Below are 14,410 nucleotides of genomic sequence, written 5' to 3' on the forward strand. Positions count from 1 at the left end.
GTTCTCACCAAGCTCAAGATCCGCCCTAGCACTTACTCTACTTCGCTCGAGGTCGCTTTTGCATACGCTGTTGGTGGAGACCGAATAGAGATAAAGATGAAAGATAGGCACTGACAGGTGGGCTACTGGTTCAAAGTGCAACCTTTTGGAAACAAATTATAGTTGAAAGTGAAAACATTGGATTAAGTTATCTAGTCTGAAACCATGGTAAAAAAATACATGACCCAATATGCAATTTACTCATAAAAAATATTTATATTTTAATAAATAACTTGGTCAAAAAATACTACGGTAGCAGCAGCCTATCCATAGTTTGAAATGGAAGTTCAGATAACTCGTAGGATCACATACATTGTCACATGTAACAATTTACTTCCAAACTTAAAGCGCTATCCTAATGCAATGAAAGGTATGGTTAATTATAGAAGTCGAAATCCAACCAACACACTTTTCCGGCCCCTCAAGACGATATACATCATCCGCAATTAAAACCCTTTGGGGAGCAATTTTTTCAGCGTTTTTCGGAACTTTTTCTCTTCTTGGAAAATGCTATGTGAGGTTTGCTTTTTGCAAAAAGCTCCACGTTTATATTTATAATCTCAGATAGATCATCCAACGGACCAACACCTTGTGTTTTTCTCTCACAACAACAGTGCGTATGATGAAATTTTATATAGGTGATCCAACACTTATAACTTTTTAAATACTCTAAATATAACCAAGTTAATTAGAAGTATAAATTGATTAAATGTGCATCATAATATATTAATAAAGGAGCTTCTTTTCTTTTTTTTAAGTTTATTTTCACATATGTATATATATATGTATTGGGCTAGGATTATTTTGGGTGGTCTTGGGACCACTCCTGGATCCACCTATGAAAAAAAAACTCTCATTCTTGTAAGGAATACAATAGAAGAAGAGAAAATTCCGCTCTACTGTCATGAAATACTTGAAGTGCTGCAGACATGCCAACATGGTGCATCAGCACAAGGTTTTTTCAACACATACGTTTCACGTGATTAATTTCAGCTGCAAGCTGGATTAAATATAGTAGATGTTTCTACCTTTTTTTTTAAAAAAAGAAGCTACACCAATATAATTTGTATTGTTTAAACTTTTCATAACAAAAATGAAACGTTCAACTAGGGAAAACCAACTTATCTAAGACTATATATATGGCACAAAATAATTTAAGTGTTAAGTAGTATTTGCCAATGTGACGTGCTAGGTGTATAGCTACAGGTTATCAAGAATCTCTTATACGTTTCTTCCTTTCCAACCAGAAAGAAGGCGGATCAACACCATGATATCTTAAAAAAATGTCAAGTTTTAACGTTTCATCACAAATTAAAACTTTAAACCTAGGGAATATTTACTTCTAAGACGTGATTCTAGAGTATTGCGAATTTATATTCACGCAAAGTGTAAAGCTACATGTTGTAGGAAAACCCGTAGCCGTTTCTTCCTTTATAGCGAAAAAGAAGGCGAATATTAACGCCATGATATCTTAATAAATGCCTTGTTTTAGCAATTCATCATAAATTGAAACAGTAAAATAGGTGAACAAAGATGATATACATGACATTTAATACTTCCAAAGTATCGTGGGTCGACAAACGTGATACATCCATAAGGTGCAGTTGTCCTTCGTAGGAAATCCAGTATACGTTTCTTGCTTTCCACCGAAAAAGTGGTACCAATATCTCAACATATATAAAATGTTTTTCTTTGTAGCAGTATATATATACGGCACGTTACTTATTGCATATGAGCTAAGGGATACACTGACGCAAGGTGTTGAATACATGTGAATACGTCCAGAAGCTATCTACCTACCATTTTTAAAATTGAAAATATCACTAAACTGTATCCGTAGCAACATCGCTAGCCACCGAAAGCCAAAATAACTCAGCACCGAGTATAGCCACAACGTCACGTTGGTTGAATCGGGGTTAACTCCATAGAGAGCAAGTTTATAATTACGCTTCAGAATAACAATTCTAACTATGCATTTGGACGAATATTAGTCCAGATACATATAGCTAAAAATTGTTATTTTGTAAAGGGGTTAAAAAAACACTTTCTTCACGTTTTAAAGTTTAATATAAGGTGGACCTTCTGAAAAACAAAATGATATTGTCGGCAAAAATTGGCAACTACCCTTGGTAGCGTCCGCCGTACTTGGTAAGTCGAGGTCAGGATCGATAAATCGTGAGAAAATCCCATGACGAGGGATATCCATCTTGGCGGGCATTTGTCCAAACGAGACAAACACAGTCTATCAACGAAAAAGATTGGGAAAAAGGAAAAAGAAAAGACAGTACAAATTGAACGGCCCGAAAGCAACATCAAACCCAGAACCCATAAGCGTGTGTTTTATCCTAATCCGAATCCTAATCTCGCCCAATTATTAACGCCTCCCTTTGTACACCGCACCTAAACCCCACCACCCGACCGGTCGGACCGGTCAAGCCGGTAGCCGCACGCATCACCCAACGCCGCCGCAACAACAGGTCAACGTCCCCCCGCCTGTGTGTCTCAACGCACCGCACCGCACCACAACCAAGTCGGCAAAATGTCTGCGGCTTTAAAATAAACCGGTTTTTTTCTCGTCGGGCCGCTTGCCGGTTCGGCGCGGGTCGGGGGCCTATATATAAGCGCGGGCCTCCCTCCTCCCCCGCACCACCTACCTCGCGTTCCTTAAACGGAAAAGAGGGGAGAACCCCAAGCCTCTTCTTCTCTCCGTGGTATCGTCTCGGCTCGGCGCGCGAAATTACGGTTCGGTCCCTCGCGGCGGCCGCCTTCCTTCCTCCTCTTCCCTTTGCGTGCGCGCGTCGCCGATCCGGGGGAGCGATGGTGGATACGCGGCGGAGCGCCGCGGCGAAGCGGCGGGCGTCGTCGGAGGAGGCGGCATCGCCGGCGACGGATGGGGCTGCGGCGGGGGCGGGGGCGGCGGGGAGTTCCACGCCTCGGAGGCGGTCGGGGAAGCGGGCGAAGGTCCGTTGCATGTGTTCACGCGGGGTGGAATTTGAGGGGTTTTATCTGATTTTTTTTGTGTTGGTTTTGGTGTGTACGGTAGGCGGAGGCGACGGTAGGGACTCCCGCGGCGAAGGCGGGGGGAGCAGACGCGACGGCGGCGGCGGCGATAGATGTGATCGATAGCTCGGTGGAAAACCTGCACGGTGTGGCGAGGCCCACGGGCGCCGTACCGGCGTCGTCAACGGTGTCCAACTCTGGAGGTTGGGTTTTCCGGCTTTTGGGGTGTATTAGGATTGATTTAGTTCAGGGGAGATATGTTTCTGATTGATTTGGGCTTGTTTCGATTCTTCAGTGAAGAAGAAAAGGACAAAGTATATAAATGTTCCATCAGCGGAAGAACTCTCACTCTGGAAGGCAAGGCAGGCGGTGGCGAACGGGCGTGCTGAGGCTTGGGGAAGACTGATTTCTCAATCTTCCGAGGTTCGGTGATCAACTTCCAATCGGTTGAAACAATATGTTCTGAAATTTCCTATTGTGTTCACTAAGATCATTCCATTGATAGACAATGAGGTGCTACAGTAATAGCAGATTTCAGGAAACAGAGTAATTTTTTGTTTCGAAGGTTTTTTTGTAGAACCTGGATTTGTGTTGTGGTCTTTAAGGACTAAGGACTAAATCACGCATTCTGCAGAAAAAAGAAGTACAAACCCCTCAATTCCGAGTGGCATAACTTCTGTCCTTAGTTCTTAGTGGTATACATTTTGTATATTTTATCTGATCTTGGACCAAGACGAAACAAAAGTTAACAAGTTTACATAGGTTGGGGTGAAAATATACAAGAGCATTTGGGAATTGGGATTAGGTTGTGTATGTTCAGCATTTCATTATTTCAAAGGTTTGAATGGATGCTGATGGAGGGTTATTGGCAAGAGAGAATCCACTCAGTGCCACTGAGTTTTCCCCACTTCTACAATTTACCACTGACTTTGTCAAGTTGAATAATATGCCATCGTGTTTTCCCGAACGTCTACTGAGTGCCATCGCTGTCCATAAGCCGTTAGTTAGACATCTGTTAGAGCTGTAAAAAGACCTATTTGCCCCTGTTCTCTTTGAGCCAAGCTTCTTCCACACAGTCAGCGACTCGCCGCCAACGTTGTCCTGGCACGGGGGCGCGAAGCCGTCCTCGTTGCAGCACCCGTTCACGTAGTCACACTCGTCCACCACCCTGACAACGACAGACCGTCCATTCACGGCGGCGGCGACGACGACGCGGATCCTCCCGTTGCAGCGGCGGCAGCGTGCGCCACCACCGCCGTCGTCGAGGCACAGCCACCCAGACCCGGAGTACAGCTCGACGACCAGCTCCATGTTCCGGCGGAAGCACATATGCAGCGTCGGGATCGCCGGCGCATGTCCGATACCGGCTGTGAGCCACATGAACCGCGGGTAGCGCTTGCCGACGACGCAGCAGTCCGGGCTTCCCTTGGGGCACCGGGCACCTCGTCTCGTTTCCGTGGAGTAGGCATAGCCGCTGCCGCCGGCGTGGCAGCTGCCAGCAGCAGAGATGCCATGCCGCCATGGATAATGGGGGAGGCAGAAAGCAAGCACATGACCTGCAAGAGGAGAGCACAGCTAGTAGCACATGACCTGAGCGAGTGGGTTGGTCGTGATTTATGGATCGATCCAGACCTTAACCCATGGATTGAATCCATTCCAACCCGAAAAATCACGCCACCATTCGGAGACTCGGGCGGCTGGCCTTCCATCGATGGGAGTCGGCGCTGCCACACACTGGGCAGATCAAATGGGGATTGCACGGCTAGGGTCTTCAGTCAAAGTGCTAAGGTAAGGGTATTTTAGTCATTAAGAAAAAAATCAATACACTAAACGGATGCATCCTAACGGCCTGTGGATGGCGATGGCACTTAGTAGATGTTTGGGAAAACACGATGGCATATTATTCAACTTGACAAAGTCAGTGGTAGATTGTAGAAGTGGGAAAAACTCAGTGGCACTAAGTGGATTCTCTCTATTGGCAAAGGGTGCCTGCCTCTTGAGAATTTGAGAGAACACCAGCCTCATTTACTTCTATAGTGTTAATTTGCACCATGGAGTCCTTTTGTCTTTGCTCATGATTGTGTTCATCTTTGTCCTTTCCAGTCTCCTTCAGTACCTATTTATACTACTCATTTTACGGTTGGCCATGGTGGAAATTATGATTTGAGGCTGACAGAGTCATTTCCTGGATCACTTATTTGCAAATTGAAGCATGTTAAGGTATAGTTGCACATTCTTTTTTCTAAATTTTGACTTACGTGTTTTCATCTTGCCTTTTTTTTTTGAGTTTCTTACTCAATTTTTGACCTGTTTGTACCAGAGGGGTGCTGCTCTTGAGATTTACGTATCTAAAGCTGTCCATGTAAATGGGAAGGTATTAGATAAGACTGCTAAGGTCACATTGGTTGGAGGCGATGAAGTTATTTTTAGTTCACTTGGGAGACATGCTTATGTATCCTTTCATCACCAACTACCCTTGCATAAGTGTTGCTTGTACTGGCATCTGTTCCACTAATGTAATTGATTGTTCAGAAAAGTATTAATGTTGTATATGAAGCTCCTTAACATGTTCGCAGATATTTCAGCAACTTCCAGAGGAAAGATCAAGCACATCAACATTTTCGGCCACATGTGCTTTTCAGCAAGGGCAATATCCAGTTACCAAAGGTACATTGGATGTATCATCTAAAGGAGCCAAGCTATCAGTAATGCCCTTTAACTTTGGAAATGGCCGCCCTCCGTTGGTTCCTCATGGTGAGGCTATTTTATAACAGTTTTTGTTCCCCCTCTTAACCCTGTAAACTTTTTGAGGGCTCATAGTATATGTATTCCATCCATTTATTTGTAAGGCATATCTGGACCAGGCACATGGATGTAGGGATTATAAAATCAGAAAAATTGCAGATGGGAACATAATGTTCCTATGTTGATGCTTTGCACATAAGTTCTTAGTCCGTGGCATGATTTTAGTAATAAATGCATATAGAGGGAAGGTGAATGAGTTCAATAGTCTGATTACAAGAATTGCATGCACATGTACTTTGAAATGAGCTTGGACTTTTGACAAAAACTACATGCCTCATATTATTTTGTTTTCAACTTCAATAGATACAGAGATAGTCAGCAGTTTATGTAAAACAATGGAGGAACAGAGCCAGCTTGCTTCTGAAGAAAATTTACAGGTTGCTCAACATCAACTGTTGAAAGAGGATCTGAAGAAGGTGGTCGTTAATGCAAGTGATATATCAGATTCATTTGATAGTTTTCCATATTATCTGAGGTATGCGCTAGCTGCTTAACCTACAAAGTTGCAGTAATTTGGTCTGCAAATGAATGCCAATTTGGAACTTAATTTAGAGAAGCTAATGTAAGATAAATGAATGTTGCTTTTTTGATGACACAAAAGGTGCATTTAGTCCCTATAAATCTTGATCCACCAATGTTTTGCTTTTATTATGCAAAGCCTCGGTAAGGTATAGGATAATCTCCTAAGTTCAATATCGTTGGCATTGTGCATTATATTGCCCTTTATTTTTCTCTTGTATATGCCACTTTTATCACTGAAAATTCTGAGTGATCTCTATGCGGATAATTTGCCCTAGTTTGTTTAATTGTGTAACATCATAAGGTGTAGCAGGACACCAGATATGGTTGACTTCATTCCATTAGTCTTATCTGGTTATGTCTTCACTATAGCTCTCAATGACATCAAGTACTAGGATAGTGTTATCCATGTATGTTTCTGTTGTTTATTTACTTCACAGTGATGACATTCTCTATCTTGACATTGAATTATATGTGTATTCTTTTGCTATGGACACCGGTTGCACCTCTCTTTTCTGGATTCATTTTTGAGCCAGTAAGTAGACAGGTGATGGCAAGAAGAATGGGTTAACTGGTCATAATGCAATAGCACTGAGTAGTTCTAAGTTCTAATAAGACCTTATAACTGAAGTACTAATCTGCCTGTTTCTTAGTTAATGTTGAGTGCTTAGTCTCATGTGGTTAAGAACTATCTTTTAATGGGACCTAACCTTTTGCAGTGAGAATACCAAAAATGCTCTCCTGTCTTCAGCGTATGTAAACTTATGTTGCAAGGAATCCATCAAATGGACAAAACATATATCTTCTCTTTGCCAACGGGTATTATTGTCTGGTCCAGCTGGTAAGCTTATCGCTGAATGTAAATTAACTGCTCAATTAGTAATTTTTAAGAGAGTCCATTTTTCACTCTAAAAGAAAATTGTTGCTGGCATTTACTAATTTTTTAAAATGCTATGCATGGATTGTTGACTAAAATAATTGGCATTTTTAAAGGATCTGAGATATACCAAGAATCATTAGTGAAGGCTCTTACCAAACACTTTGGTGCTAAGCTGCTCATTATAGATCCTTCGTTGCTGGCGAGTGTAAGCTTCTTAACCATAACCATGGTCTCTTTCTCTAGAGAAAGTGTGCGTACTGTTTAATGTGCGCTGATGTTATTCAAATGAGCCATCACAGTTTTCTGACAAGAACACACACCCAAGTCATACTGATGTATTTCCTCTTACATTCTGCTGTAGTATTTTGTGCTACACTGCTTAATTTTTATTCAAATCTTGATTCTTCAGATAATGTCCACAACTTCATAGCAAAATTATCAACCTTGCTACTACCGTATGCAAATACATCCAGAAGTTCTAGCTTTTGCTAATATCGCAATAACTGAATTTCCTTATGGCCTGTCTTTTTAAATGTTGATCTTTTAGATAACTTTTTAAATGTTGATTTGTAAATTGGATTTTGCATATATAATTTTTCTAGTATAATTCTGTGCCTGCTTAAATACTTATAGACAAAATGTTTGCCTAAGCATGTAGGGACATACACTATTGCTTGAATTAATATGGTTCTTGGATATATTTCATTTTTCTTTTCAGGGACAGTCTTCAAAGTCGAAGGAATCTGAGTCGTACAAAAAAGGTAAGACTATGCATGTACTATTAGTTATATGCACAGACTCACTGAGTAGTGACTGCTTTGGTCGCTATGTATGCCTAGTTTAAGTAGAAAATCATTGAGTTGAGTATGGTGACCTTAAATTTGTCCGTGCAGTAAAGTTTGCAGGAGATTGTAGTTCCTTTTTTCAGAATATTTATGATGATAATAAAACCACAACGTCAATGCTTCTGATGGTTTTTTCAGGAGATAGGGTGAGATACATTGGTTCAGTACAATCAACAGGGATTATCCTTGAGGGACAAAGGTGAGGCATATTAAGATAGATTATTGGCTTTCTAATGTTCTCTGTTGAAATCGGTGCCTCATTATGGGAAGCAGTTTCCATTTCTGTGTTCACCTAAAGTACATTTTGTCATGTGACAGTACCAAAAGAGTGAGGAGTTTAGATAGACAAGTTACTACTGTAGTGCTAATCTGGAAACATTTTTAAAGGGTGCTACAATAAATGGTTCCCAGTAGGTTATGTCTTGCATAAACATAAGCTTTCTGAAGTATTCAAGCGACGTCACTGTTATTTCAGTTCTTGTGGCAATTTTGTGTTCCAAACGTACCCAGAAAAGCAGATCTTACGTAGTAATCATGACAATAATCTCTAGCTCCATTTTTTTTGTGAACATTGCATGTGATATTATAATGAACTTACTGTATATTCTTAGGTTATATAGTTGGTATTGATATGCCGCAGGCTCTTTTTTTTTTTAACAAACGACCCTGATTGGTTTTAGTTTCGGATCATCAGTCCGGCATGTGATCAATGATGGTGTGTGAGGGTTGAACTACGTGTTTTTTTCCCTGAATTATCTGTTATCTCCCTTTGTTTACAAATGCCATCTTAATGTTACCATTTGCATCTTTTACTTGCAATCACCTCGGGGCCTTTTTTCCTGTAAACAATCTTTTGGTGTCATCATCTGCATCCGCTGATCGGTTTATGCCAAATGATACGATCTGCAGAGCTCCAGATTATGGCTCACAAGGTGAAGTTAGGCTTCCTTTTGAGGAAAATGAATCCTCGAAAGTTGGAGTCAGATTTGATAAAAAGATTCCTGGTGGCATTGATCTTGGAGGCAATTGCGAGGTTGACCGTGGTTTCTTTTGTCCAGGTGAGCCTGTTTGCTCTTGTGCTCCTATGCCTTAAATAATTTATACCTATATCATACATAGATTCTGTAATTTGGCATTTATTACTATATTTGATATAATGTAAATTTGAAATTCACTTGTTTATGTTTCCTTGTATCTCCAGTTGATTCTCTTTGCCTCGATGGCCCAGGATGGGAAGATAGAGCTAAACATCCATTTGATGTAATATACGAGGTGTGTGCAGTCCTTTTTGGCTATGTTTGTTGGTGTTCCAATTCTTCTCTTTTTACTTACTGGTTCTTTCTACAGTTTGCTTCCGAAGAAAGTCAGCATGGTCCTCTGATACTATTTTTGAAGGATGTTGAGAAAATGTGTGGAAACAGTTACTCCTATCATGGCTTAAAGAATAAGATTGAAAGTTTCCCAGCTGGTGTTTTTATTGTTGGGTCCCAGATCCATACTGACAGTCGGAAAGACAAGGTACTGCTGCTTGTAAGAATCATTATAACTAGTATAATTTTACTTGTTTCCATCTAGCTAACAATTTTTTTTTCATACAGTCAAACAGTGGCTCTCCTTTCCTTTCAAAATTCCCATACAGCCAAGCAATACTCGACCTCACCTTCCAGGTGTGTTTTTCTAGTTTTACTGAAGTATCTTGCAATTGATGTTTGTGTACATTAAGCCAAATCCTGTTCTTCTACAGTTGTGCTCATATTCTTGTGAATTTCTTTGGTTACCCCATGGTTAACTTAGGATATAATAGTTATAACAGTATGCAGAAGATGTCTGATGTTCCTTATTGCAATGGTCACTAGTTACTAGTAACACAGCATTCTCAACTTCCTTTTCATTGTTGAAGTACAGGTTATTTCTTATCTGAATTATTGTGATTGAACTCCACTTGTTACAATCTGATGAATTAATGCAGGATAGCTTTGGTCGGGTGAATGATAAAAACAAAGAGGCTCTGAAGATAGCGAAGCATCTGACTAAACTCTTCCCAAATAAAGTGACAATACAAACACCGCAGGTGTGTCATTTGTGTTATTATAGGGCGACATTTACTTTCAGGCACTGCCTCTTTCAAGTTTTAACTCTGAGAAATACAGGATGAATTGGAACTCTCACAGTGGAAACAGCTATTAGACCGTGATGTTGAAATTCTGAAGGCAAAAGCTAACACGTCAAAGATCCAGTCGGTAAGTATCGATGGTGTAGACAACTTTGTACATATATATGTATATTTAATTAGCTGTCTGTTTAGTTATTGTTATTCTGTTATGTTTATGGCCTTACGGGTCCAGGTGTGTTTAATACTGAAATTATATTTGATCCGTAAAGGCTTTTCAAAAGTGCTACCATGTATGTACCCTTCAATTTCCAGATAATTGTTTGGTTACAAGCCCCCTTGGTTTAAGAATCATGCATGTTGCATATCTATGACACGAGATTCACTTGATAACTGAAAAAGTGAAAATAATTTCACACCTGCCAACTCCTTATGCTGTTTCTTACTTAATATTTCTGATTCCATTGTATGTATTTCTGCAACTGGATGTAGTTCTTAACCCGCAATGGTCTGGAATGTGCTGACATAGAGACATCAGCATGTGTTAAAGATCGAATCCTTACAAATGAATGTGAGTACAGTCCTACATTTGTAATCCTGCATAATTTTGTTCTGTGGCATAATTGATCTGCTCTTCTTATTTTCTTATTTTGCTCTGTTTTGTTTTCAGGCGTCGATAAAGTCGTTGGTTATGCTTTGAGTCATCAATTTAAACATAGCACAATCCCAACTCGTGAAAATGATGGATTACTTGCCCTTTCTGGTGAAAGGTATGCTCTCTAACCCTGTAATATTTTACATTGTTGTGTAAGAAAGATTAACTTCTGGTCTATCTCATGTCTGCTTTACTGAAAATTTCTATATTTGCAGCCTTAAGCATGGAGTTGAGCTGTTGGATAGCATGCAAAGTGACCCTAAAAAGAAGAGCACAAAAAAATCACTTAAGGTAACTTCTATTCTTTAACCGTTTAGATCGCCAAATATATGTTATGACTAGACTGGCAACTGGCAGCCTGGCCCAACTTCTTGTTTGTATCCTGACTGTTCTAGAGTTTTGCAAGCAAACAGTAATGACATGATTTTTGGGCTTTGGGGCTATTCATGTTAACTGTGCTTACAGCTTACATACACCCACTGTTATTTTTAGGATGTAACGACAGAGAATGAATTCGAAAAACGGCTTCTTGGTGATGTGATCCCTCCAGATGAGATAGGTGTTACCTTTGAGGACATTGGAGCACTAGAAAATGTCAAGGAAACTTTGAAGGAACTAGTGATGCTTCCGTTGCAAAGGCCCGAATTGTTCTCCAAAGGACAACTTATGAAGGTAGCTCAAGCTTCATAACTTTTATTTAGTACCCTTCAGTTCCTCTGCACTCTGTGTGATCTTTCTTCAGTCTTCCGTATCACTTGTAGAAATTTGATGTTCTGATTTTTCTGTTTACCCCTTTCAAGTAAATATCTCCTGCTTCGCTTATATATCCATGCGGGCTTGCTGAGTGGGTACTTAATGTAGAGCAGTGGCCTTCTGTCCAGCTATGCTTTGACCATTAACTCTGTTGCCTTGTGATTCTATTGTTTGCCCATTAACTCTACTGTTCTGTGCTTTTGAGATTCAACTATTTTTTCCATTAGCACTAATTTTTATTCCAGCTTTCATGTTGGGAGTATTTTGTATCATGTAGCCTAGTAGGCTCCCCACGCATCAATTATTGATTCATGTGCCCCCTAACCCTTTAAAAAAAACCCTGCAAACTAAATGTAGCATGCTAATTATCATGGTCTGTTTTTTTTATTTGGTCTCTTGTTTCTTTTTTCCACTTGTTTCACAAACATAGTTCTGATCACCATTTATTCACCAGCCATGTAAGGGAATATTGCTTTTTGGCCCACCTGGTACGGGGAAGACCATGCTTGCTAAAGCTGTTGCAACAGAGGCTGGCGCCAATTTTATCAACATATCAATGTCTAGTATTGCTTCAAAGGTACTCCCTTTATAGAGCTATGCAGAGTTCCAGATTGTTCACATCTTGAATACTCCTTTTGCTGATATCTGATTCTGACAGTGGTTTGGCGAGGGTGAGAAATATGTCAAAGCTGTGTTTTCACTTGCAAGCAAAATTGCTCCTAGTGTCATTTTTGTGGATGAGGTCAGTCAACAAAATTCTTATGGTCATTTTTTTTGGAATGAATTGTCGTTTGGCCCACCTTTTATATTACCAATGTTTCAGTTTGGACCACCATATACCTAATCTTCTCACTTTGGACTGGTAATTTTACATTTGTTGCACTTTTGACCACCCCAACTCTCTTCTCTAACCAAATTGCAACAAAGGCAAAGTTACCTAGTCCAAAGTGAAAAGATTGGTTAAAGGGTTGTCCAAACTCCAAAGTGAAAGCTGTGAATCACTCTTTTTTATATTGCCTATGATTCAGCAGGCTAGCATGATTTTGGTTTATCCTGTTGAGTTTCTTACTTTCTATCCATTCGTTTTTGTAGGTTGATGGCATGCTGGGTAGAAGGGAGAACCCAGGGGAACATGAAGCTATGCGCAAGATGAAAAATGAGTTTATGGTAAATTGGGATGGTCTGAGAACAAAAGATAAAGAACGCGTATTAGTACTTGCTGCCACCAATAGACCATTTGATCTTGATGAAGCTGTTGTTAGGAGGCTCCCCAGGAGGTAACTTTTTTTACATCGCTGTGGTATTCCTTTTATTTTTACAATGAAATGCTAATGGTTGCTTGCCTGATCACATATCAATTTAGGTTGATGGTGAATTTGCCAGATGCATCCAATAGAAAAAAGATTCTTAGCGTAATACTGGCCAAAGAAGATTTGGCTGATGATGTAGATCTGGAAGCTCTGGCTAACTTGACTGATGGTTATTCAGGCAGTGATATGAAGGTATTTTTGCTTTATGTGAAGACTCTTTATTCTTATTTGATTTCATTTTGTTGAAATAAAACAATGATTTTATTTTCCTTTTGTTCATGATGGCAACTACTTTTCAGAATCTGTGTGTAACTGCTGCACATTGCCCCATAAGGGAGATCCTTGAAAGAGAGAAGAAGGTTAGTTTGATTTGTCGAGATTGTGCCTTCTCAATTTCTACCAAGTTATTGAAGAAAAAAAAATCTACTGAGTGAATGTTTCTGGTCTATTTCATCCTAGTGAAAATATAGTCAATACTGTGGAACTGCTCTTTTATCCACTGAAAAACTGTGTATAATATCATTGCATGCCCTGTCTACAGAACATCATTGATATATTAATATGATGAACAATTAGTTGTCGGTTGTTATTGTTACTGTTATACGATGAACTCAGTTCACCATTTTTTGTCTACCTGCAGGAGAGAGCATCAGCAGAAGCAGAAAATAAACCATTACCTCCCCCTCGTTCTAGCAGTGATGTTCGTTCCCTAAGAATGAACGATTTCAAACATGCACATGAGCAGGTAATGTTACTGCCACTTCTTTCCTTTTTCAGGAAAAGAAAATGAGGAAAAGGGAAAAACAAAAAGAGACTCAGGCTACTACAAGATCTGATGTCTCAAAACTCGCAATTTCTAATAAACGTATCGATGGTTTTCATTTCCATCTCAAACATTACGTATAATTGCTGCCTACAGCCCTAGTGGTGTGTCAGGAGAAAAGAAAGAACTCATATGTTCATGTCTACATGGTCATCAGATGTTTTGTAGTCTCTAAATTACTTATATAAAAATATGATGCTAACATAAACTACTTTATGTATAGGTATGTGCAAGTATAACATCTGATTCGAGAAATATGACTGAGCTTATTCAGTGGAACGATCTATATGGAGAAGGCGGGTCCAGGAAGAAGACTTCTCTAAGCTACTTCATGTAGCCTATCGCTAGCCTATGTACATACAACATAAGCATTAGCGTAAAGCGGTCCGGGAGATAGACAAGAAATAGCTCTTCTGTTGTTGTTCATGTATAGGTGATACCCAGTCAAATTAGTCGTTGATCTCTCTATTCATGTCAACTGTAAGTTCGTTAGGCCGAAGTGTAGCGTAGAAAAACCGGTTTGGAACTTGAACTATCAAGCCTGTAAGCCTGACCATCAGATCGGTTGATTTATGTCGACAGCCAGTGCAATTCATTTAATCAATTGATGCTCGTATCTCTGCAGTTCAATTGGTATATACCGTTTATCCATGTTTCTTTTTCTTCATTCC

General features: G+C 39.9%; 1 protein-coding gene across 1 annotated transcript; it reads left to right on the top strand.

Moving 5' to 3' along the window:
* Window positions 1-2,684: 2,684 nt before the first annotated feature.
* On the top strand, window positions 2,685-14,375 carry LOC4344250 (uncharacterized). Its single transcript, XM_015791557.3, has 28 exons — window positions 2,685-3,000; window positions 3,083-3,242; window positions 3,335-3,462; window positions 5,143-5,259; window positions 5,360-5,491; window positions 5,616-5,793; window positions 6,148-6,319; window positions 7,083-7,204; window positions 7,357-7,448; window positions 7,962-8,004; window positions 8,227-8,287; window positions 8,998-9,146; window positions 9,290-9,360; window positions 9,436-9,606; window positions 9,687-9,755; window positions 10,058-10,159; window positions 10,239-10,328; window positions 10,691-10,769; window positions 10,869-10,968; window positions 11,069-11,144; window positions 11,346-11,525; window positions 12,061-12,183; window positions 12,265-12,348; window positions 12,699-12,883; window positions 12,970-13,108; window positions 13,216-13,275; window positions 13,557-13,661; window positions 13,963-14,375. The coding sequence occupies exons 1-28, from the start codon at window positions 2,857-2,859 to the stop codon at window positions 14,074-14,076; spliced, it is 3,246 nt and encodes a 1,081-aa protein (XP_015647043.1). The 5' UTR covers window positions 2,685-2,856; the 3' UTR covers window positions 14,077-14,375.
* Window positions 14,376-14,410: the final 35 nt, after the last annotated feature.

This window comes from Oryza sativa, chromosome 7, assembly GCF_034140825.1.
Source record: "Oryza sativa Japonica Group chromosome 7, ASM3414082v1".
Classification (NCBI taxonomy): domain Eukaryota; kingdom Viridiplantae; phylum Streptophyta; class Magnoliopsida; order Poales; family Poaceae; genus Oryza; species Oryza sativa.

What these genes read in the sequence shown, in the direction of transcription:
- LOC4344250 (XM_015791557.3), top strand. Translation starts at nt 2,857, where the DNA reads ATGGTGGATACGCGGCGGAGCGCCGCGGCGAAGCGGCGGGCGTCGTCG. An exon ending in CCCTCCGTTGGTTCCTCATG is followed by an intron (nt 5,794 to 6,147) that starts GTGAGGCTATTT and finishes CAACTTCAATAG; the next exon opens with ATACAGAGATAGTCAGCAGT. An exon ending in ATTATTGTCTGGTCCAGCTG is followed by an intron (nt 7,205 to 7,356) that starts GTAAGCTTATCG and finishes GCATTTTTAAAG; the next exon opens with GATCTGAGATATACCAAGAA.